Raw genomic sequence first — 25490 nt, 5'->3', positions numbered from 1 at the left:
TAGAGAAGATGAATAACAATTCTACTGAGTGTGATGGTGCTTTAGATCTAGGACATTTATTTTATTTTATTAAATTTCTATACCGCCCTTCTCTCGAAGGACTCAGGGCGGTGAACAGCCAGAAGATAAAACAGAGAGATACAAAATTTAAAATAGATTAAAACAAATTAAATAATTTGGCTGAATTTTAAAATACCCCATAATTAAACAAAATTTGTATTTAAAATTTAAAATTTAAATATAAAAGAGGAGAAGATTTAGGACATCTGAAAGGAACCATGCCTGGAAATTTTTCTTCATACAAACTCCAGTTCTTTCTGGAATGTGTTTAACTGTCTGACATATTTACAATTTTTATTGGGAATTTATTGGAAAGCTGGAGCTTACCCTGCAATCTCAGGAAAATGTGTGTGTGCTCAGGAAGAGGTGACAAGGGGACGCAGCCCAGTGGTGGGTTTCTACCAGCTTGCCCTGGTTCCCGCGAACTGGTAGTGGTGGCGGCAGGAGGCTCCGCCCACCCACTTGGACATCATCACAGACTGTCTGTGCATACGCAGAAGTTTCTGCACATGCGCAGAAGCACTGTGCGTGCACACATAGTCACAGTTGCAAACTGGTAGCAAAGATAAGTGGAACCCATCACTGACGCTATTATCTCTGTAATGCCTTGAAGTCTCTCTCTCTCTCTCACACACACACACACACACACACACACACACACACACACACACACTTTCCTGGGACTTCAATAGGAGCCTGGTGGTGCAGTGGACTAAACTACTGTTAAAGTAGTATTTAGCTGCCAGCTGCCTGCAATTACTGCGAGTTCAATTCTCACCAGGCTCAAAGTTGACTCAGCCTTCCATCCTTCTGAGGTAGGTAAAATGAGGACCCGGTTTGTGGGGGCAATAAGCTAACTTTGTATAAAATAGAACACCGCTTAGGGGAACAAAAGCCCTACTAAGCAGGTATATACAAAAGTATGAAGGCTATTGCTTAAAAGCATTGTAAGCCGTCCTGAGTCTCCGGAGAAGGGTGGCATATAAATCAAACTAATAAATAGTATTTCTCTGGGGTGTCGCAGCCAGGTACAAGATCATGTTGATCCTGGATCCAAACCACCTTTCCCACTTGGGATCCAAATACTATGTATCTTTGGTTTACACCTATCGTTTAATATTTGGAAGTTTACGGGCTCTGAGCATAGTTATTTCACTTGGCAGTCATTGGGAACAGCTGTTAAGGGAAATGTCTTCCACAAAATTTTCAACCCCGCTTTAAAACATACTGTGGCTGTGAATTATGTTTGTTAACTATGCGACTCAAAAATAAATGCTAAAAGCATATTTTTAATTTTCCTGTCAGCTCTCCAGCCGTGAACACCTGATCTTCTTGTGAAACGGAACCCCGGGCACTCATTTGTTTTATGTTTAGAGAAGGGAAAACATGGGGTTTTCTCTTTCACTTTATTTCCTTACTTAAATTATGGAATGGCAAAATGATTGCCTTTTTTTTTTTCCTGTTTGAGAAAACCTGTTTCACTTTGGGACAGATTTGGGGAAACAAGCAATTAGCAGGATTTTCTCCTGCTTTCACATGCCTCATCCAAGCATCTGTACAATTTGGCATCTCTTCCACATTCCCTCATCTGCCCTGCAATTTGGGAAAGTAAGGAATAATATTGGTTCCTTTTTTAAACTTCTCCCTACAATGGCATTAGTATAAAAGAGAGAAAAGTAGGGAAGGGAAAAGAATCAAGGATTCCTTATGGATTCTGCCAGTTATTACACCCATCTTAGAAAGTGGACTCTGATTTATCTGCCTCCTACATTTTGCCATTGTGTTTTGCCCTGAGAAAATTCAAAATGGCTTTCACTCTTAAAATGTCTCCCTTCTCTGCTTTTTGCTGAGATCTGCCATTAAAATAAGCAAACAACTGAATAAATTCCAATTCAAACGTAAATCATATGTTGCTCGTGATCCCAGAAAACAATCCTTGGTCAAAGTAGACAACTACTATTAGAATTAGCTGAACAAACTACAGAATGTGAATTTCAGTTCTTCTTGTATACTACATCTTATATGAAATAAGGGTTTTAAAAAAATGATTTAAGATACTGCAGTGGAATTTTCTGTGTGCTCTAGTTTTAAGATACTTTGATACTGTTATGATTATTGTTATGGTTATTGTATTATGGATATTTCACTTAAAAGTTGCACAATTGCAGTGATTTAAAAATATAATTAATAAATAAATGGATAATTAAATAAAAAGAACATGGCGTATCTTTTCTTTAATATTGTTTAGCAGAAAGTCGGATTCAGCAAATCATTACACAAGCAAGTAAAATGTAGTATCAAGGCATTCTCACTTTCAAAATATTAGAATACCACAATATAGTTTGTACCTCTGAATCCCTGGAAAAGTAATGCATTTGTATGGATGTAAAACCAACTGTGGTTTCTTCCATAAACTGTTATGATTGTCATCAGTATTAGGCTATCCATTTAAAACATGGCACAGCAAACATCGGATATGAATAGGCTAATAGTAGATGATAGACTTGAGGTTCATTCATCTCCATGATATGAATCTTCTCCTGGCATTTCATGCAATTCCCACAGAACATACTGCAGGGCAGGGGTGGGTTTCAAAACCCATCACTATTGGTTTGCTCGGGGGCGCGTGCTTTCACTTACGTATGACACTTCTGCACATGCGCAGAAGCATCCAGATGGATGGGCGGAGCCTCCTGCTGCTGCCGCTACCAGTTCGCCCAATCTGGGGCGAACCGGTAGTAACCCACCACTACTGCAAAGTCAAAAATGACCAAGGATAAACATCCTCTAAAAACCCTTCCTATTTATATAAAATGGCCCTGGAGAGAGAGAGAGCAGAATACGATGGCTGTTCTGCTCAAGCTGTAGGTATTTTACAAGAGAACATTCTGCCCCTAATCAAAAGGCATGTTCCTTGGGAGCAAATTCTGCAAACTAAAAACAAACTGATTTCAAATGAGGATTTAAAAATAAAAACCTCCAACAACCTTTAAATTAAAAAAAATAGAATATGAATTGCCTATTTATTCAGGCTGAAAACAAAGGTTATTCCAATTAGTTGAGTTAAATATTAGTGACTACTTAGGATACATTTACATAAATAATATATAAAGGCAGATGTGTGTGTAGGGGGTGATTCATAGCGAAGGCTTTTTTTAAATGCTCCAAATTATTAGCCATAATTAAATCAGAAGGAAGCTACACATACTGAAAAGTGATGAAAATATATTTTCCATTTCCAGATTTAATACGGTACGCTTCCATTTTCTAATTCAGTAGTGGAAGTACATTTGAATTAGTGCTGATTTTAGAAGGGGGAAAAAAAGAGAGGTTTTAATGGTCCTAATGGTTCCTGCCCATAATGAATATTTGCTCAGAAAGCATTTGTGAGTTCTTCTTTCTTGCTACCTCCCAGAGGAAAAAAGCCAATGTGTCAAAAAGTTCTGCAGTTGCAGCGCTGTAATAATATGTGCAAATTGGTGCACTGTGAGAAGATTTAATGGTCTTGTGTGCTATGTTATCAATTTCTTTCATAGTCCATTATAATTTTCTGCATCTTTACCTTCCTAACTCACTTTGTCTTGATTTTTGAGCATGCAGTTGTTTTGTCAAATCTTGTTTCATTCTAATTCCAAGCACCAAATACAGTGAAACAATTGAATTTCTGTCATTTTCTTCCCTTCTTGCGTGTTTCATTCCAAGAGCAAACATTGTTTGGAATAGTCCTGATTGTGGTTAGACGCCCCATCTTTAATTTACTTGGAAACTTCTGTTCCCCCATATCCTATTAAAAATGTACTTTTTCAAACACCCAACAATACTTGCCTATTGTGGGTCGCCTCCTAAATTTGTTCATCCACTGAGTGATATATGATGAGCAGAATAATGTTTCTTCTGCATCCCAAATGGAAAAAAAAAATCATGCCACTTACATGATCCCCTCAAAGCAGGAAGGAATGATGCCAAAGCTTAAAAAGGCTTTGCAAACAGTCAATTCTCGGCTGCTTGCATTTCTAACAACTCCCGCAGCCACCGACTAAAGAAAAAGAGGATAAGCGGAAACAATCCAGAAAATCAAAACAAAAGAAAAGTGAAAGGCTTTGAGGTTTTATCTATTTAAAGCAGACATTATCTCCTAAAGGTGCTTCAACAGCACAAATGCCTTTTAGATGTACTGAGCTTCACACACCAATAGGGGACTCAAGTATTTACTGTTTTGTATCCCGTCCTATTGTGAGGGCATAGGGAGGGTTATGGGACTCAGTGAAATTCAATAAACCCCTACAATGGCACTTTGTGCCCTCATTTCATCATTCTGAAATCCTTATTCTCTCTTTCTAGTTTATACAATGGCCTGGGTGTCCAATTATACAGAGGGCACTTTTCTATTTGATGGCAATTCAAGTCAAGAACCATAAGAAGGCAAAGCAGGGCTGTAATAATAATAATAATAATAATAATAATAATAATAATAATAATAATAATAATAATAATAATAATAATAATAATAATAATAATAATAATAATAATTTTATTTCTATACCACCCTTCTCCTGACAGACTCAAGCCTATTAAAAACACAGAAATATACAGACATCAATTAAAAAATAATTAAAATTATTAAATAATTTCAGCCCAAATTAAAACCCAAAAATTTAAAACACCCAATTTAAAATCATTTACATTGATAGCCCAGCCTGGCGGAACAGCAGGGTCTTGAGGGCACAGCGAAATACACGGAGGTCGGAGATCTTGCGCAATTCCGGAGACAGTTCATTCCATTTTTCCATCACTACTGACTCTGGGACTTTATTATCACCCTCCTGGATTTTTATGTTTGTTCTCTATCTCCTTCTGCTGCTGGCTAGTTTATTCCTGCCGCCCGATTTCCACCTTTAGGCCTTGGCTCGGGGGAGGAGAGATTGCAGGCTGGAGGGAGAAGCTGAGAGTCCAGGTCAAGGACTGCTGCTCCATCTGCAGGGAGAAAGTGACTATTGTTGGCCTTTTACATCCAGCCGCGGTGAGAGAATGGCTGTGGCCATCCGCCTGCACTGCAACCATCTGATCTGGTCGCCCCATCACTGTGAGAGAGTGAAGGGGCCCCAGCTTCATCCTGGCCAGCCTCTTTTGCCATCTCTCACCTCAATGACTATCTTTAAATTTCGCTGACATCCAAGGTTCCCCTTTTCCATCTCATCATACTTGTATGGCTTATACCTCGGCAGATTTGCTTGCGCTGCGAGATGCCCCCCTCTCGCGGCGATGGCCTTCCACTCTATCGAAGGCCTACCTTAAGGACGGGCTTTGGAGCCCCGAGAGGTGGCATGTTTTAAAGCGGGGATTGAGGGGTTTTTTAATTAGGGTTTTTAATAATCTTTTAAGGGGAACTGGGAGGGCGACCAAAGGGGATGGGGGGGGTAATCCACCTAGGTCAGGGCCCAGCCTGGCACAGGGTAACGGTCTGGAGGGCGCAGGACGAGGGATTGGGGATGTCATCAGCACGGTGGATGGGAGGGGCAGATATGGCGGGAGCAGAGGACCTTATCTTGTGCCGGGGGTGCGCACTCGCTACTTGAGAGCGATTGCACGCCCCGGTCCTCAAGGCTCCCCTCGGATACTAGGTGGCTCAGATACTCAGGACCTGGGCCTCCGGCTGATGCTGTGCAACGCCAGGTCCGTGGTAAATAAGGGCCCCCTCATTTACGATCTTATTCAAGAGGGGGGAGCGGACCTGGCGGGTATTACGGAGACCTGGTTGGGCCCGGAGGGAGGGGTCCCTCTGGTTGAGATGTGTCCACCAGGCTTCAGAGCATTCCATCAGCCGAGGGCCCAGGGGAGGGGCGGGGGGGGTGGCGGTTATTATTAACGAAGGTCTGGGTCCGAGGGAGACCACTGTGCCACAGATTGCCGGGTGTGAGTCCCTCTTTGTGAGATGGGGTCATGGGGTTCAGATGGGCTTGCTGCTTACGTACCTGGCTCCCTGCCGCGTGGCAACGGCCCTGCCCGAGCTACTCGACGTGATAGCCACGGTGGCAGTTGATACACCCAGGCTTATGGTCATGGGTGATTTCAATCTGCCGTCCGTTGGTGAAACGTCAGAGATGGCTCGGGAGTTCATGGCTTCCATGACGGCCATGGACCTGACCCAGTTAGTTCATGGCCCCACTCACAGGGGGGGACACACGCTGGACCTGATTTTTGTCTCTGGCCAGTGGTTGAGTGGTCTTATTATAGGGGATATAGACATGAAACCCTTGTCATGGTCAGATCACTCACTCCTTCGTCTGGACCTTCGAACCGCTACACCCCGCCGCAGGGAGGCGGACCCAATTAGATGGATCCGCCCCAGGCGCCTGATGGATCCTGATAGGTTCCAGACGGAGCTTGGGCCAATTCCTGAAGATCTGGCACACGACTCGGCCGAGGACCTGGTAGCTGCCTGGGATCGGGCGGCTGGTGGGGCCTTGGATCGAGTCGTGCCTTTGCGGCCTCTGACCCGGTGTCGATCCCTCGCGGCTCCTTGGTTCACCGAGGAGCTGAGGGAGATGAAACGCCGGAAAAGACGCCTAGAGAGTGGTTGGAGAGCCAGTCTCGCTGAATCTGACCGAACACTGGTAAGGTCGCATATTAAGACCTACCTAGTGGCGATAAAGACGGCAAAGTTTAACTACTTTTCCGCCTCTATTGCGTCATCAGGGAATCGTCCGGCCGCCCTGTTCAGGGTAACCCGCTCCCTGCTCCATCCGGGAGCGCGGGAGGATCCCTTGGAAGGCAGGGCGGAGGATTTCGGACAATACCTGTATGACAAAATCGCTCAGATCCGGGGGGATTTGGACTCTGACTGGGTAGATCAGGGCAGGGTGACGAGGAATAGTCTTGAGAATGTTACCTGGGAGGAGTTTGATGCTGTGACTCCGGATGATGTGGACAGGATTTTGGGGAGACTTAGTGCGGCCACATGTTTACTGGACCCGTGTCCCTCCTGGTTGGTACTGGCCTCCCGGGAGGTTACACGAGGCTGGCTCCAGGGTGTTATCAACGCTTCGTTGAGTGAGGGTCACTTCCCCGCCGCTTTGAAAGAAGCGGTGGTGAGGCCTCTCCTCAAGAAGCCGTCCCTGGATCCGGCAATATTGGCCAACTATCGTCCTGTCTCCAACCTTCGCTTCCTGGCGAAGGTTGTTGAGAGTGTGGTCGCGCGACAGTTTCCACAATTCTTGGAGGAAACATCCTATCTAGATCCGTTCCAGTCGGGTTTCAGGCCTGGACACAGCACGGAAACGGCATTGGTCGCGTTGGTTGATGATCTCTGGAGGGCTCGGGACAGGGGTTGTTCCTCTGTTCTGGTCCTGTTAGACCTCTCAGCGGCTTTTGATACCATCGACCATGGTATCATGCTGCACCGGCTGGAAGAGTTGGGGATGGGGGGCACCGTATTACGGTGGTTCTCCTCCTTTCTCTCCGACCGGTCGCAGTTCGTGTTGGCAGGTGGGCAGAGGTCGACCTCAAGGCCTCTTATATGTGGAGTGCCTCAGGGGTCGGTCCTCTCGCCCCTCCTGTTCAACATTTATGTGAAGCCGCTGGGCGAGATCATCCGTGGCTTTGGGGTGAGATACCACCAGTACGCTGATGACACCCAGCTGTACATCTCCACCCCAGGCCACCCCAACGATGCCCTTGAAGTGATGTCCCAGTGCCTGGAGGCTGTGCGGATCTGGATGGGGAGGAACAGGCTCAGGCTCAACCCTTCCAAGACTGAGTGGCTGTGGCTCCCGGCATCCCGATATAGTCAGTTGACTCCATCACTGACTATTGGGGGCGAGTCGTTGGCCCCCACAGAGAGGGCTCGCAATCTGGGAGTCCTCCTGGATAGGCAGCTGTCCTTGGAGGAACATCTGACGGCTGTAACCAGGGGGACCTTTTGTCAGGTTCGCCTGATCCGCCAGTTGCGGCCCTTTCTTGATCGGGATTCCCTGTGCACAGTCACTCATGCCCTCGTCACCTCTCGCCTTGACTACTGCAACGCTCTCTACATGGGGCTCCCCTTGAGGAGCACCCGGAGGCTCCAACTGGTCCAGAATGCAGCAGCGCGGGTAGTGACGGGAGCAGCCTGGCGCTCCCATGTAACACCGCTCCTGCGCGAGCTGCACTGGCTCCCAGTGGTCTTCCGGGTGCGCTTCAAGGTGTTGGTTATCACCTTTAAAGCGCTCCATGGCATAGGGCCTAGCTATCTTCGAGACCGCCTGCTGCCACCGACAATCTCCCATCGACCCGTGCGCTCCCACAGAGAGGGCCTCCTCGGGGTGCCATCAGCCAAACAGTGCAGGCTGGTGACCCCCAGGGGGAGGGCCTTCTCTGTGGGGGCACCTACCCTCTGGAATCAATTGCCTCCAGAGATAAGGAGAATCCAAGACCTCGGTGCCTTCCGCCGTGCCCTTAAAACCTTCCTTTTCCAGCAAGCCGGGCTGGCCTAATTTTTTTAAGTGTTTTTAAGTGTTTTGTTTATTGTTTTTAATTAATGGGGCCAAATTTATATATGTATATTTTAACTGTATTTTAATATTTGTACTTGATGTTTTTACTTGGCTGTTCACCGCCCTGAGTCCTCAGGGAGAAGGGCGGTATACAAATTCAAAATAAAATAAAAATAAAAAAATAAATTCCACAGGGCAGGAGCTCCCACAGATAAGGCCCTCCCTCTGGGTGTCACCAGCCGACATACCTTGGCCGATGGCACCCTGAGGAGCCCCTCTCTGTGGGAGCGGACTGGCTTGGTGGGAGGCTACTGGTGGCAAAAGTCGGTCTCAAAGGTACCCGTAGATGGAACAGATCATCATGATGACATGAACTATACTGATGACGGAATGATTTTGAAGCATGAGTATGTGCACACACATATCTATCTGTGCAAACAAATTAAATGCAAAAATCTTTTTTTAGTGTGTTCTTAGGGTGATGGTGATTGAGATCTAGGTGTTTTAAGATAATTGACCAATGCATGAAGAACATGTCTTTTTCATGTTTCCCAGCATAACAAGAGTTTTTGCCTTCAATAAGTTGACAACATTTCTGGCTATGTATAAATATATGTATAGAGATCTAATCCCACCGCCAGACATGGCGAGTCATCCTATTCAGTCAGTAGAGAGGGAAGGAAAGCAAGGGCAAGAGCAACTCTAGAAAGAAAAATGGAAAACAGCCAGCTGTTCTCTAGCACAAAACCTGGGAACTGCAAAGAAGGGTGCCCACTGCACGATAGGAAAGTTGCCAAGCTTAAACTGAAGAAGAAACAAGAAGGAAGAGAGGGTCAACTGTAGGAAGTGGCTCTAGGAAGCTTCAGCCCAGGTTGAGCTAGCCCAGGGAGGGAGCCTAACAGCAGGTTAGGACAATGTCCCGCCATCATATCCAGCCCCTCCCGCCCAGTGATGAAATCCAATTTTTTTTACTACTAGTTCTGTGGGCGTGGCTTGGTGGGCATGGTGTGGCTTGGTGGGTGTGGCAGGGGAAGGATACTGCATAATCTCCATTCCCACCCCACTCCAGGTGAAGGATATTGCAAAATCTCCATTCTCACCCTACTCTGGGGCCAGCCAGAGGTGGTATTTGCCAGTTCTCCGAACTACTCAAAATTTCTTCTACCGGTTCTCCAGAACCTGTCAGAACCTGCTGGATTTCACCCCTGCTCCCACCTGCCACAAGTGTTTGACTATCTCCTTCCTCACCTCATTCTGAAAACTTAGACTGAACTACTGAGAGGGGCTCTCCTTTCGCAGCTTGTGTTTAATATCCCACTCAGAAGAACTAAAAGGAAGTGATTGTGACAGTCTTCTGCATCCTATATTAAAAGAGCCATAACAGCTACTTTTTATGGGTAGCTATGAATAATGTAACTCAGAATGAGTTACATTAATCCAAAAGAAAAAGGAGAGATCAGTCAGCAATCCTGACTGATCTCTGAAACTAAACACGATTGGCTCTGTTCAAAATTTGGAGAGCTAACTACATGGGAATCCCAACACTGCAGACACTAGTTAGATCCAGAAAACTTCTGGGAAGAAAGCAATGACAAGCTATTTAGGTAACAATGCCAAAAACATGATATGGATGCAGTCAATAGGAAGAAGACTCACATATTTCCTCACCGTATCAAAATAAGCTTCAAGTATTTGTCAATGGGCTGATTTCACTAAGAGCCTTCACTGACACCCTACAGTAACATTTTGCACATGGACTCGGGAACAGCAATTGCTGTTTCAAAAATATGTGGATCATTTTATCACTCATTCTGTGTCTCATGAAGGGATCTTTCTCCTTATAAGTAAATGGGGAAAGATAACAGAAGCTTGTATATAGCCAAGAAAAGGCAGATTAGAATTCTCTTAACCTCCAGATGCACGCGTCAGAACAGTGAGAAATAACAAGCTTTAATTCACTCCTTTGTATATCTCATAATCTCAACATTTCACTGACCACCAGCAGTAAACTCTAACCACATGAACTAACTAGAGGAGTGGCTCCTTACAAGCACGAAATGTATGCATATTTATTTCCACATCCATTTGTTGCTAAACAAGGGCCTTGGAGGAACACACAGTCTCGCATTTAATGAGCTTTTGAAAAAAAAAATCAAGAGCTAAACTGAAACCGCACACTAAGCAGACACAGGTTCTTTGTCCTCGCCAGCAGAGTTTAGAACTGTTTAGAGAAGAGAAAAAGTGTCAGTTATTTTTCAGATATTTCAAAAGGACTCCGAAATGAAACTGCAACCTACTAGATGTGCTTGCTTTCAGTGTTTCTTCTCCACCTCCCCTTAGGTGTTTTTTTCTTTATATCAGACAATGGTCTAAATAACTTAATAGCCTTTTCAAACTAGATTTATGTGACGGAGTAACAGCGATCACTGCAAGAGTTTTGGTCTGGGGAAGACCTTTAAACAAAGGGAACAGGAAGGGGAAGGGGAAGGAGAAGGGCCTGGAACATTATAGCAATGTTTATCATTTTTTCTGGGGTGTGGCAGGACTGTTCTTTGGACAGACTAAGAAGAGAAAACTGTAAACTCTGGGAACCAAATAGATCAGTCACTCCCGTAATTTTGGCATGTATCATGAGATGTCCAAAAAAGGCTTATCTACTGTATGCTAACACACTCATGTGTATGCTCAAATGCCATAACAATTCTGATACAGGAAAGCTGTACTCATACAGGAGCGAAGCTAAAGTTTCAAAAAGGTGCTTAGCCACTTGGGCCCCTACTTGGTTATATGGGTTTGTCTTGACCCTAATTTCACAAAATGCCCTGAGGCAGTAGCAAAGCAGGGATATCCCTTTATCCAGAAGAGGCTTAGAAGAAAGGGAACAGCAGCAGGATCTTGTCTCTTACATCTCCATCCACCATGATGGAGCCATTTCACCTTCCATAAAGGTTTCAAACTACGAGTCATGGGATGCCCAAAAGTGACTGCAATAGCTGGGGTGTGAGTCTGTATTTCTTATCATATAAGGCTTATCCCAAATGCTGAACTTTCATACAATCTCAGTGCACATTATGCAACCAGCCAAAGGCACTCTCTGAATTGGCCAAATGGTAAGAATTTTACTGAGTAACAAGAGTTGGAAGGGACCTTAGAGGTCATCTAGTCCAACCCTCTCCTCAGGCAGGAGACCTGTACTAGGGATTTGAACCACCGACCTTTCTGATCAACAAGCTCAGTGTCTTAGCCTCAGAGCCACCTAGTCAGGCAGTGGGCCACCTACTCTGCCCCTTTTATTCCAGATATATATTCAGACCTACAGTACATCCTATTTCTCATCAATACACAGGAAAACCAAGGAGGTTAGGCTAGGCTACAAGTCAAGTGCTGGGATTCAGCCGGTTCACACCAGTTCAAGCGAACCAGTTGTTAAATTACCCACCCGCCCCGCTATCAAAGTGGATCCTGGGCACTGTGCTGCAATGGAGAAATGGGCAACGGAGCGGCCGGTGCGAGGGAAGGAGAAGGCCACTTTCTCTCTTTCTTCTCCCTGCTCCTCCTCCTTCCCTTGTGCTGGCTGCTCCATTGCCTGTTTCTCCATTGCAGCACAGTGCAGCGCCACGGATCCACTTTGATAGCATGTATGTGTGTGTAATGTAAACAACTGGTTCACCTAGGGTCAGGTTGGCCATCGCGGGAGGCTCGTTCTGCGTGTGCAGTGGAGCTGGAGGACGGGGATGAGCCACGCCTCTCATGACAGCCAAACTGTTGTTAAAATTATTTGAATCCCACCAATGGCTACAACCTAAGCAAAATCAAGAAACAGCAGATAATAGAATAACAGAGTTGGAAAGGACTTGGATGTCTTCTAGTTCAATTCCCCGCTCAAGCAAGAAATCGTATACCATTCCAGACAAGTGACTGTCCACTTGTCAGAAATTTTGATTGAAATAGTTTTCCTTCTCTCTCCTATCAATCAATAAAATAGATCCCTATTTTCTGGATTTAAAACAAAACAAAGAAGCAGGATATTGTGAACATTCTGGCTGGTTCTTTTTATTCTTTTTAAAAAGTTTATATAGAATAGCTGAAAACTTATAGTTTGCCCTTAGGAAAAGCCCAGCAAAAAAATGAAAAATAAATAGATTATCCTCTTTCTTTGGGTTTAAATGAGAAAACCGGGTGAGGAGAACAATGAAAAGCAAGGCAGGGGCTCTTCCTTCCAGGGTGAATGGACAAGAGATTAGCATGTCAGCACACCAAACATTTTCCATGGGGCCCACTTGATATATTTAAAGAATCGTCATCTAAGGGAACACAAGTTGTTAAACGGGAAAACAAATGTAAGCTATGCACACATCATATCTGCATAAAACCTTCCAAATTCCCTCCCCTTTTCAGAACTAAGCGGAATGTCTTGTAAACTTGATTCAAATTTAGATTCTGCATAATCCAGACTACTGCTAAAAAAGGGGATGGTATGCAAACCGTTGATCCTATTAAAAAAACCCGCACCAAGTTGGCTTTTATAAGCAGATCTTTTAACACAGCGGAGTTTCTCAAAAGACTTCTAAAAAATTGGAGTGCCTGGGCATTAAGTCCATTCATTTACTTTACAGCAGAAATGGGAAAACTTTTTTTTTTTCCTGAGCTGCTAGTTGGGCTGCTCTTTTTCTCTTTCTTTTTCCCCTCTGCTTCTCCAACACTAGATCCGTGTTTCCAGGGATAGGTCGAAGTTATCAAAGTTCTGTATTTAATGCCTTGTACTGTAGGACTTTTCTAATTAGGTTGAAAGACACATGACTCTGCAGGCCATACGTATTGGGGCTGCAAAAATCCAAACAGTCATTAGATGGCAGCAAAGACTAAAGGTTTTCATCTACCTCTAGTCCTACTCTAGGGCTGCAGATCATCAACTTTATTCTACAAAGCATCTTTGTAAACTGAGGTCCAGTAGTCTACAGTGGGTCAGCCTCAGCCTGCTAGATCCTTCCAGCTTCGGTTGCCACTTATCAAGATATTGCCATGGCAACAGTTCTGTCTGCTGCTTCGTTTCTCTAAGAGTCTCAGGTGTTTCCATGATCACTAGTATTTACACAAAAGAGTACACACAGGAAGGAATTTTATTTTTATCGTAATTTTCTAAATTTATTTTAAAGCTGTAACTCAATTGTGAGATGAAATGGTGTGGATCAGTATTAATAAATCATAATTACTTATTAAAGAGCCTTGATAGTACAGTGGTCTAAGCACCCTGTTATTAACACAGCTGCCTGCAATTACTGCTGGTTCGAATCTCTCCAAGGCTCAAGGTTGACTCAGCCTTCCATCCTTTCTAAGATAGGTGAAATGAGGACCCAGTTTGTAGGGGCAATAAGCTGACTTTATATAAATATACAAAAAGTATGAAGGCTATTGCTTAATGCATTGTAAGCCGCCCTGAGTCTCCGGAGAAGGGCAGCATATAAATCAAATTAAAAAAAAAATTAACTAATAATAGAGTGTTGAGATAGTTAGCTAAATTATGAACTAAACCTAGTCAGTTATTAACTAACATGAATGTTTATGCCTCTGCTTTTATTATGTTTATATTGTTTTTAATATGTGGTTGGTCGCTAAGACTTGATGGGATGTAATCGATCAAGCTGGCCAGAGCCACATTTACGAGACAAGCCACCATATAAATTGATCTAATGAACAAATTAAAAAATATAAAATAGTTAATCATGGTTTATAAATAATATAAACTATGATGAACTATTTTATAATAATAAAATTAGTTAAAAGACTTCATTTTTAAATTTCCATCCTCTTTTCAAACTGCTTTTAAAGTGGCTATACCTGAAATACTTTCAGGAACTGAGGTGGCCTTTTAGCCACACCCCAAAAGTGCAGTAAAGCTGCACACCTACTGTGCCTCTCATTTGGAATGCGTGTTCGGGAAACAGATTGTAAATGTTTTAAACTGAAACCAGATGGACAGTGCTTTACATTAAAGTTGCTTGCCTGCCACCCACCAATCCACTTGCACAATATGCCAAGATATTAAGACCACACAACAGTTTGTATTTGAAGGAGTAAAGGTGCTGTGGGCCATACCTGAATGCACCTGTAGCACCTTCCTCAATGCCTTTAAGCTCCTTAAGGATTGTGTTGCGGCGGAAGGTAGCTATGTGATAGCATGAAAAGAGCCTTTTCAAAATCTCTCAACCTCTCCCATCTTCTAGAGTTACGGAGTGCATGCTTCCGGAAAGCCTTTAAGAGAAAAAGGCACAATCTTTTTAAAACTAAAGCAAGATATTCCCCGTGTACTAAATCCTACTCCAGAAGTAAATGAACTTAAAACAGCTCAAAGGAATCTCCCAGCATACTCTCTCATTTCTGCCCACTGGGGCAGATAAAAGAAAATGCTGTTTATCTGATGAAGTTATACTCTGCATGTTCAATAAAGCAACTTGGCATAGGCACTTCCTCTAAAAGCTATGCATCCTAGAAGAAAATGTCATATGAGGAAACAAATACAGATTCCGACATAGCTCTGAGCTAGAAAATGTATATCCATGTGATTACATTCTAACACAAACTGTGTTGAGTGGCTGTTGTGTGTGAGCAGTGATGTAGAAACTGAACAACATCCACTGGGTAGAGGAAGAAGTGTTTTCAGCACGAACATGTCTTTCAATGTTGATGCTGTTGGTACAATTGGACTGATCAGGAGTTGCATGTGGAGTTTTATTTTTATGGAAGCATGGTAAAATTCTTATATAGGATGGAGGTGAAAAGTGATTGTTTATACATTTCCTTGCTGACTAATCACTAGCTACATGGTGAGAAAGTTGTTTTTCAGAAAAAAAAGTGAATCCAGTCAACTTATTAAATAATTGTGGACAATGAAGTTATCAAGTAGGGGGCTGGAGCAATTCTCTTAGGTGGTCCTTGGTTAATGCCCACTAGTTCAGTGGCTGTCAGAACTTGCAATGGCGCTGATGTTATTTATGACCATTCCTTGAAGTTCTGGTTGTTGTGGTGCCCTACGGTCATGTAATCGCTATTTGAGATCTTCCCTCCCAGCTTCCCACAAGCAAAGTCAATGGGAAAGCCAGCAGGAAGTCGGAATTTGTGGTCATATGAGGTGCTGGCTTAAAAAACTGCTATAATTTGCCTAATGATGGTAATTTGGGACTGCTGGAATTACTGTCGTTAAGCAGCATGATCAGTATCATTGTGCTTTACAGAATCTCTAGTCCCAATTATCATTGTTCAGCAAAGACTACCTATATGAGGACACATTGCAATGAACAGGTTGTTTACCTTTTGGGGAGGTGGGGAGAATAAGGAAGATCAGACAGATCTGCATAAAATTATACCTGGCATGGAAAAAGTATACATGGACACCTTTCTTCCTCTTTGGTGGCTTTAGTACTGGTATGAAATCTTCAATTTCAAGAAGTCAGCTTTCTCAATTCTGATTGCTGGCAAATATGAGCAGGATGGTATTTGTGCATTAAGGACCTGCTTCTGGGATTCTTATGTATATCTAATAGACTTTTTGTCAGAATAGAACATTGGGTCTTATTATCTTTTACTTCGGTGGTTCTCAAAGTGTGATTTGGGGCCCTTGGGGGTTCTGCAAAATTAATTAAGTATTTTAAAATGTATCATTTTTAATTTCTAACATAGCAAATATCAATATCTATAACCCACACCAGTCACAGCTCTCTGAAGTCCTCAATATTTTTAAGAATGTAAAGATGTCCTGAGACAAAATGTTTGAAAATCACTGCTTTAGTTTGATCTGGAATGCTTCTTACCATCTTACAAATTAATGGGTATTGTAAAGACCATGGAGAAAATAAATAATTATACCAATTTTAAAACACTATATAAATATAACAGACATTACATGTGACTTCAAAACTACTATTGGAGATAAGCAATGTAGTAAAATCTTTTTTAAACCAAGTTTGTAGACTTTCAGTGACCACGTATATTTTCTCCATGTATGATCATCCCGCTTAGCTTTTTTTCCTTCAAATCAGCTAGAGTTGGATAGGCTAACTAATGTATACAGTGATAAAAATGTACACAGAAAAGTTAGCACATTCCATTAGGTTGCAGCAGATAAACCTGGAAAAATAAAATAATTTTATATAATCTCTGGTAGACAACTCATTTGAGTCTTGTCCCCATGACTGAGTTAATTCTATCTAGCTAGTTATCAAAATATGATTTAACTTTATACACTCATTCCTATGTTTGCTTTTTTCTCCCTTCTTTCCTTCTCTTTGGCTTTTTAGAATGAACTTTGAATGAACAAATAAAGCACAGATACCAACATAAGAAATGGGAACTCAAGACATTGTTTATTGATTCTGTAAAATAGGCATCTGACACTGTATTGTAGTTTCTTCAGCAATAGTTCGATAGTTTGAGATGCTGGAGGGGATCAACACATAGAGAGTAATAGATTATTTTGGTGACTAATGAAATAACTGTCCCAAAATGGAGACATTAAGGGACTGCTGTCCTCTCTTTTGAATCCTATACTTGATGTCCTTCAGATGCATTGAAAATACAACTCTCCATGTTCTTGGTCAATGAAGAACCACAAGCTAGAAATTTTGGGAGCTGTAGTTTTAACACCAAGTTGTTGGAGGGTGCCAAATTGAATAAAGTACTGTGGAATCATTTGTGCTGTCTGAGCTTCGTTGTTTTCTTGCAAACATTTCATTACCCAACTAGGTAAGGTCTTCAGTGCTAGTTGGATAAAGTTCTGTTTAAATACTTGTTTAAACTCTGTTTAAAGACACCCACATATTATCTGAAGGACTACTAATCTTGACTATTTCAAAGATAATGCCTAAAACTATGTAGCTTTTCAAATTTATAATTCATTGGGGTATACATAGAACAGATAGTGGCGTACGTTATGCTTTGGGACAAAATTGCTCTTCATCTATGAAAATGACCTTTGTGGTTTATTCTGTTTCTTAAATGTGTAATGCTGGATGTAATTCTAGAGAGAGTCAACCAATCACCAAACCATATGCATTCTTCTTTGGAAGTAAGCCCATTGACTTCAGGTCAATATGTTCCAAGTATACTCTTGATAGTAGTTTCCCTCTGGTACTTCTCACTGCTAGGAGAATGTCAAGAATCCTAAGCATGCCCCTCCAACACACTGAGATCAAGACACCCATTACAATCTCTCTGGCAACCTGCTTGGAGTGTTGGTGCTGGATAATCAGAAAAGAAAGTGTGAGTCACCCTCCTTTTTGGGTTGAAATGAGAATTGGTGCCCCATGCATGAGCTGAAGGAAAACTGCTTATCATTTAAGTACCATATAACTAGATTTGGAAATTACCATCCCTGCTTTTTCTGGAAAGATTACACAAAAGAACAGCTGTAAAATGGCTTGTCTTCCCATTTTAATGACTTCAATTAATTAATTGCTTTGTTTCAAGCAGTTGGCTACTTTCCAAACAATTAAAAAAAAGTTTCTTGCCTTGAAAATCCATAATTAACCATTTGGATTGATTTACCATTTCCAGCATGACTACTGACAGAAGGAGCGAAATATATTGAATTTTCTAGCCTATTCTAAAATAGAGCTGGGGCTGACATATAGATGCTTATTAGGTATTCCGAAGGTATTGAGAATAATTGCTCTGGACCTTGTAATTGCTCTCTTCATCCAACCAGCTCCACTTTTTCAGGCTTTCATGTGACTCTGAAAAAACAAGTTGCAGGTACTTGAAGGACTCAAAAGCAACAGCAGTTTTTTCAGAACCTCTTGCAGAACCTGTGAAAATATGGGACTTCTTGAATAAGTACTATGCTCTGCTCATTCTTCTGTGAAGTACTCATCTGAAACATTTTGAATGCATGCTCCACCCTACAATTCATGTTCTTAAAAACCTCCACAGTGCTGGAGCACCCGTAACTTCTGGAGGCAAGTGGAGGTGATGGACGCTGGAATGATATTGGTCTTGTTCCAGCTGTTCTGCCCGAGATCTCACCTGGCCAATCCCACCCCTGCAGCTGTTCTTCATACCACATTTGCTTGTTGTCTCCTGACTACATTTTGTCTAACTTGCTTTAATAGACATGCCAGATGCTGGGAGAGAGAGAGAGCCCTTGCCAGGAAAAGAGGCGTCTCTCATATAGTTTGACTCCAGTATATACAGTAGGTGAAAAAGCATCGCTTTGTTTATGCAACACAAATCACCAAATGAATTGAAACAAGTAGTGATTAAGGATCAGGCAGATTGCTTAATGACTGGCAACAGAAGATCATGGGTGTCATAAGGACTAACCACAACCCCTGTCTGCTGCCCTCAAGTGCCATTCTATTACTTCATTGGGATTGAAACATGCAATTGTTACATCAGCTGGCTTCTGTACATGGAATGGAAAAAAGAGAGTGGTGTAAATGTAGAGATGCTACACAGATCTCAATATCATTCTGCCCAGAAGATTTTAATATAAACACAGTGTACGTGTTCCTTAATTATGAGATAAGTAATTTGCCTTTTTTTAATTTAAGGATGCTCTTGTCCAAGGAAGAATAATAGAGCAGGTAAAGGGAGTGGGAACAAAGCTTTTGGAGCATTTTCATTCTCTAAGTTAAATAAAAGAAGCACCATCTGTAACCCATCAAAAGTTTAGACGAGGTTTAGACGAGGAATGAAACCAAAATTTTCTTTTTGAATTATGTTTTGTTAGTTGAAAGGGGAGTTAAAGAGCAAGAGGGAGTTTGGAGCCTACAGAAAATTAGCTTATTTTAGTTTATGTTTGTTAAATGTTATACCCTGTATTTGCTCTGGGAAGTCTGGGGTGGGGGGTTGGAAGGAGAGGGGGATGAGGGATGGGGGGTGGGTGGAGGAGGGATGGGGGGGAGGAGGGATGGGAAAAATTGTTGTAATATTTGATAAAACTTTTTAATAATAATAAAAAAAGTTTAGACGAGGTCCCCAAGCTTTTAAAAAATGTTTCTCAGCCTGCTTTGCTCTCACCCACCATTATTATAATAATACCTGTATCCTTCCTCCCTTAACTGATTGGGGTTTATTTATTTATTTATTTATTTATTTATTGGTTCAATTTATATGCCGCCCTTCTCCAGAGACTCAGGGCGGCTTACAATGCATTAAGCAATAGCCTTCATATTTTTGCATATACCTGCTTAGTACGGCTTTCGCCCCCCCCCAAAGCGGTGTTCTTTTTTTTATACAAAGTCAGCTTATTGCCCCCACAAACCGGGTCCTCATTTTACCTACCTCGAAAGGATGGAAGGCTGAGTCAACCTTGAGCCTGGTAAGATTTGAACTTGCAGTAATTGCAGGCAGCTGGTGCTATTTAACAGCACTTTAGTCTGCTGCGCCACCAAGGCTCTTTTTACCACCCTATGCAACCCCAATCAACACCTTAGTCCAATATTAAGGGATGCATTACATACATTCAGGTATGTAATGCATACCTGAAAGCCCACCAGTCACTCAATCCTGATTTATTTACTGAATAGCCCTAAATAGTAGCAATTTTCTTTGGCCTATGAAACTGTGTTTCCGATGGCTAAAAAAGGGAACAAGGCCCACTCTGCCCAGTAGATATTTTTAACATGCAAAGGATCAAATACTCCTTAAAAAATTCATCATGGATCAGGATCACAATATAAGAAGAAAGATGGCATAAGGAGAAGGAAAACTTTTAGGAGGGGCACACCTGTAGTGCCTTTATTTACCGTTCAATTAATCAAAGAATGTTCCTTAACATAATTAACATTAAATTGCAGACACACGTCCAAGATGTTTTACTTCAGATATGTATGATGGAGACTTTGGGTTTCATCAACAGACATACCGTTAGAAGTTGTAGAAGACAGGATAATGCATAGAAATACTATTGCAAAACATTTTAAAAATAACAATTTAGAAGAACAGAAAGAGTTGGAATCATTTACTCAGGACAACGAAGACGTCAAATATTTCTCTCCTAAGAACAACTTTCTGTGTGCTTTAAGCCCCAATATACAGATTAATGTCAACAGTTAAACAAGGAGGCGTGAAATTTAAACTCCAATCATGAGTTAAGGAAGAAAATCTTAAAAAATGAAGAAAACACTGCCAATCTTTTAAATTGGGCCTTATTTTTCATGTAAAAAATGCAACCTAGCACAGCTTGAAAGCTTGGATTTGATTGCTGATCTTATTTCTATGGAAGGTGGGACAAATACTTTAGGAAGTAAATCTATCTTTACTTTGTGTTACCCATATGATGAAAAGCTATATAGACAGCATTGCCACGCAGGAAAAATACAAAGTGGTTTTTTTTTTTTACTTTTACTAGAAAACAAATGCAGGGGCAGTGATTCATTTCTTATGCAATTGAGAAGATGCTAGTCAAATATCAATCCCCAGCAAAGTAACTTGGGAGTAAACTCCACTGAGTCCAGACAGACATACTTTGGCTTCAATACACCAGGCAGTTGTTGTTGCCTGCGGTCGATGTTGCTGGAAAAAGGAATCATTTTAGAGGGAGAATTCAGCCGGAAGTATTTGCCAACAGCTAGGCTGGGTGGGGCTGCAGCAGTAACTAATAATTTTTTCCAGAGCCTATAAATGCAGCTCTTGATGGAATTTGGGAGCCTAGATTTATTTTGATTCATGTATTTTTTTCAGTTTAGGGATAATGAATTTCAGCAAGGCTTCAAATTGTACCAATTTATTAGATATTTTGTGTATGTTCTACGTGTAAAGTTGTCAGCAAGGAGAAAATAATACTCAAAACATACTAAAAATGAATGAATTATTAATATGCAATGAGGGGGAAGTGTGAGAGCTGCACTGATTGCAGTACAGGTAATCCTTGACTTACAACATTTGTTTACTGACTGTTCAAAGTTACACCACCACTGAAAAAAGTGACTTTTTTTTTTTTTTGCTTTAATTTATATGCCGCCCTTCTCTGGAGACTCAGGGCGGCTTACAATGCGTTAAGCAATAGCCTTCATACTTTTTGTATATTTATACGAAGTCAGCTTATTGCCCCCACAATCTGGGTCCTCATTTTACCTACCTTTGAAAGGATGGAAGGCTGAGTCAACCTTGAGCCTGGTGAGATTTGAACTTGCAGTAATTGCAAGCAGCAGATGTTAATAACAGTGTACTTAGTCCACTATACTACCAAGACTTATGACCATTTTTCACACTTACGACCACTGCAGCATCCCCATGGTCACCTGATAAAAATTCAGACATTTGGCAACTGACTCATATTTATGACGGTTGCAGTGTCCCCGTCATGTAAATCACCTTTTGGAAGCAAAGTCAATGGGAAAGCTAGATTCACTTAACCGTGTTCCTAACTGAGAAACTGTAGTGATTCACTTAGTTGTGGTAAGAAAGGTTGTAAAATGGGGCAAATTCATTTAACCAATGTTTCACAGTAAAGTTTGGGCTCAATTGTAAATCAAGGACTATTTGTACTTAAGTTTATAGTCCACTTTTCTTTCAGGGAAGAAGGTATCCCACCGTCCCCACTTTGCTCCGCGTTTAATTCCCAACAAGTCTACTTTTTCAAAAGCTCAACGGGAAGAATTTCTTTAGGCCCGTCCCAAACCCACCACTCCCAAAACCTCCAATCTCTCCCCACCCCCTCGCTTCTCGCGCATACCGACCTGGAAGATGAGCACCTTGAAGTGGTTGCGGCGCAAAAGCTGCGCGTGGTTGTGCTCCAAGCGCTTCACCTGGGCGCACTGGCGGTCCATGCGATCGCGCACCTCGCGCGTGTTGGCGCTGACCTTGCGCGACTTCTCCAGCAGCTTGGCCACCGTGTTGCTGGTGGACGTGTGGTTCTTGCACAGCTTGCTCAGATCGCTCTGGATGCCCTTGACCGAGCCCTCCAGATCGATCTGCCGCTGCTCCATCTTCTGCTGCTTCTCCTGCACCGAGTCGAGCATGTTCACCAGCTTGTCCAGAAGAGTCAGCACCGTGATGGCGTTGACTTGCGAGCTGTCCCGAATCGCCTCGCCCGGCGCTGGCGGCAGCAAGCTGGGGCTGCGGCTGCCCGAGGGCACCGGGCTGGGATTGCTGGCATCCAGAGGCCCATCGGAGTTGGGGGAAACGTAGGCGCTGCTCTTCTCCGCTTGCACTCCGTCCTCCTCCATCGCGGCGAGGCTAGAAGACGTTGGGCCGCTTTCGCAGTGTCTTCTCGAGGGCAGGAATGCAATCTGCCCCAACGCCGAGCTCCTCAAAGGCTTCTTTGCAGTAGCCGAAAACTTGAGAAAAGCTCGGCGCGGCCCCGCCCTTTCTAATCCCCAGATTCTGAAACCAGGAAGGGTTCAAGCCCGGAGTTCGTCGCCTGCAGGTTTAAATTTTCCCCCTCCGTCCCTCCCTCGCCCTTTCCTCCTCGCCCTTTTTTCTTTACGGGCGGAATGTCATATTTCACTCATGAGTTCACTGGCAAAGGCGGGGGCAAAAAAGGAAAAAAAAAAAGAGGGGAAAAAAAACCTCCACAGGCCTGGCTCGCCGCCGCAACCCGCCATTGGTTAAGGCCAGCCGTGTAAACTTTCGGGCGGGCTGCTCTGCTGCGGAGACAGCGCAAGGGATCCCCTCCCAGTGTTCCCTTCCTGGTGTAGGTTTTTTTTTTTTTAAACGACTTTATAGAAAGGATTGTTTGCGTTTGCCCTTTCTCTGGGAGAAAACAAGGAAATGGCCGAGGGAAAGTACAACAGGAGAACATATGATTTATGTGGGGAGACGACGAGGATTTATTTCGTATGGGAACATGAACTGCGGTCCCGCTATTCCTGATCCTATCAAAACTGCCCCTATGCCTAAGGAGTGTGGAGGGGGGGGGGAAGAGGGGGCGGAGGATCATCAATCATCTTCCTGCTCAGGTTGATTACATTTTGAAAGTACATGAAGAATACAAACCAAAGGTGGAAAAGAAAAACCTTGGAGGGGGGGGGGGTGGATACCGACGCCTGCGTTTCAGTTTGGACAAGTGCATCCCGACTTGACTAAAAGCAGTTAAGCAAACCATCCCAAACATAGCGGCCAAAATTGTGGAAACCTTTTGGGAAAAGTATATTTTTGACGTTTGATGGCTAATGACACCACTTTTTTTTTCGAGTTTCAAGATAATCATATTCCACTGCTGCAATGGCCTGGGAATAGCCCAGACCTTAACCCAATTGAAAATCTATGGAGCTGACTAAAGAAACCTGTTAGTCAGAAGTGACCCAGCAATAAAGCCCAATTAATAGAAGCAATCATTCAATCTTGGTTTCACATTATAAAAGCTGCAGAACTAAAAGACTTGGTTCATTCCATGGGAAGACATTGTAAGGCCGTAATTCATGCTAAAGGTTACCCAACTAAATATTAACAGACATGATAATTTTTGTATATCTCGGGTTTTTTTTGGTGATAATTTTTGTATATCTCGGGGTTTTTTTGGTGATAATTTTTGTATATCTCGTTTTTTCTATATGTTTCACTTTTCTTTTTTATACTGTGCTATTCTAATAGCCAATCCTTCATAAAAGTTATTGCATTACATTCTTGATTAAATTATCTTTCCATTGATATATAATTTTATGGTACTACTACAAAAAAAGTGGTGTTATTAGCTAGTTTTAGAAATTACACTTTCCCAAAAGGTTTCCACAATTTTGGCCACTACTGTAAAAGGACTGAGGCCTGCTTTTGCACCTGGCTAATCCAAGCATCCTGTTAGAAGTCTCCACCATGCAATCAGGAGTATTGCCTGTTTGAGAATCCTTAAGAATTCAAGGAGTCAGTGGGATTTGTGTTTAAAGTTGATCTGGATTGAAACAGTCCAGATGATTTGCAGTAAAGAGATAGTGTATATTCTTAATCTTCTGCCACAATTTTAGTGGTTATCTGGATTTTAGCCTACTGAAGGGTTCATAAGAGGGCACTCACTAAATAGAGTAGAATTGTATCTGCTACGTTCTCTATTTCATCGGGTCCAATAAATCCCTGGTACACTCAGTGTACGGTATCTTTACCTGATCAGTTGAATGAAAGTAGACTGCACCTTGAAGTATCCCTATTCCAAATTTCTGTACATTCCTGTTCTGGAATAAATCTGTTGGCAAATTGGAAAAGAATAGATCCTTTGAAAAGGTTATTGGAATTAACTGAGAGTTACTTGAGTTCATATAAACCAACAGAATAACTGGCAAATTATCATTGGTGGAAGTAGATACCCAAAGGAATGTACTTCAGCATCTCCAGGATTCCTATAGAAAGCTTACTTTTCTTTGAAGGAAACAACGGAGCTGTAAATTTTACCAAATTGGGGATTCAGAAATCCAAATCACCACCATATGGCACTTTAGATAGAAAATTCCTACTCTATGCTGTTACATTGTGGTCAATTGACATTTTGCAGATAGTTACGCTGCATTTGGTACAACTATTTTTCTAATGAGCTTATTTGGTGAGGGAATTGTCCTGTAAATTTCAGGCGATAGAGGTAGTCCTCAGTTTACAGCTGAAGTTGAGCCTGGAATTATGGTTATAGATCATGTTGGTTGCAAGTAAAGGTCAAGTAAAGGCTTTTGTGGCAAAAAAAAATTGTTTTTCTGTAAATGCAGGACAGTTGCTAAGCCCCAAAATATGATCATATGCCCCCCTGGCCATCAGAACTTTGAATCTGGTTCATAAATACTTTTTTTGGTCTGTGTCTGTTGTAACTTTGAAGGGCCACTATGTAACTGGTTGTAAATCAAGGACTACCTGTAGTTAGTTTAGCTTTTTTTATAAGTTATCTTGCTGGGAACCTGTTGAAGGGTAGATAGTACTGTAATAAATAAATATACTTACGGTAGCTTGTATTTCCTCTGATAACAACCTCATACTGTATGTTTTGTGCATGGAAAAACATGCAGGCGTTTGTTTTCCTATGCACAACTTGTACTACTTCTTGAA

General features: G+C 42.3%; 1 protein-coding gene and 1 long non-coding RNA gene across 3 annotated transcripts in view; one reads left to right on the top strand and one right to left on the bottom strand.

Annotated features, from left to right (window-relative positions):
* CAVIN2 (caveolae associated protein 2) overlaps nt 1–22983 on the bottom strand; it is a 33379-nt gene extending 10396 nt beyond the window's left edge. The window contains exon 1 of the mRNA XM_070933288.1: nt 22208–22983. Coding sequence (XP_070789389.1) covers nt 22208–22696 — 489 coding nt within the window. The 5' untranslated portion in view covers nt 22697–22983. The remainder of the gene's footprint in view (nt 1–22207) is intronic.
* LOC139309135 (uncharacterized) lies at nt 725–17218 on the top strand. 2 transcript variants are annotated; one of them, XR_011599792.1, is made up of 2 exons: nt 725–875; nt 16826–17218. It is a non-coding gene; the product is annotated as an uncharacterized lncRNA (long non-coding RNA). The 2 variants fall into 2 exon arrangements; XR_011599793.1 differs by lacking the exon at nt 16826–17218 and adding an exon at nt 1366–2277.
* Nucleotides 22984–25490: the final 2507 nt, after the last annotated feature.

Source organism: Pituophis catenifer, unplaced genomic scaffold (assembly GCF_029215685.1).
Source record: "Pituophis catenifer annectens isolate HBS135680 unplaced genomic scaffold, rPitCat1.0.hap2 SCAF_1, whole genome shotgun sequence".
Classification (NCBI taxonomy): domain Eukaryota; kingdom Metazoa; phylum Chordata; class Lepidosauria; order Squamata; family Colubridae; genus Pituophis; species Pituophis catenifer.
The sequence above is the reverse complement of the archived record's forward strand: the minus strand, read 5'-3'. Positions and strand labels throughout refer to the sequence as shown.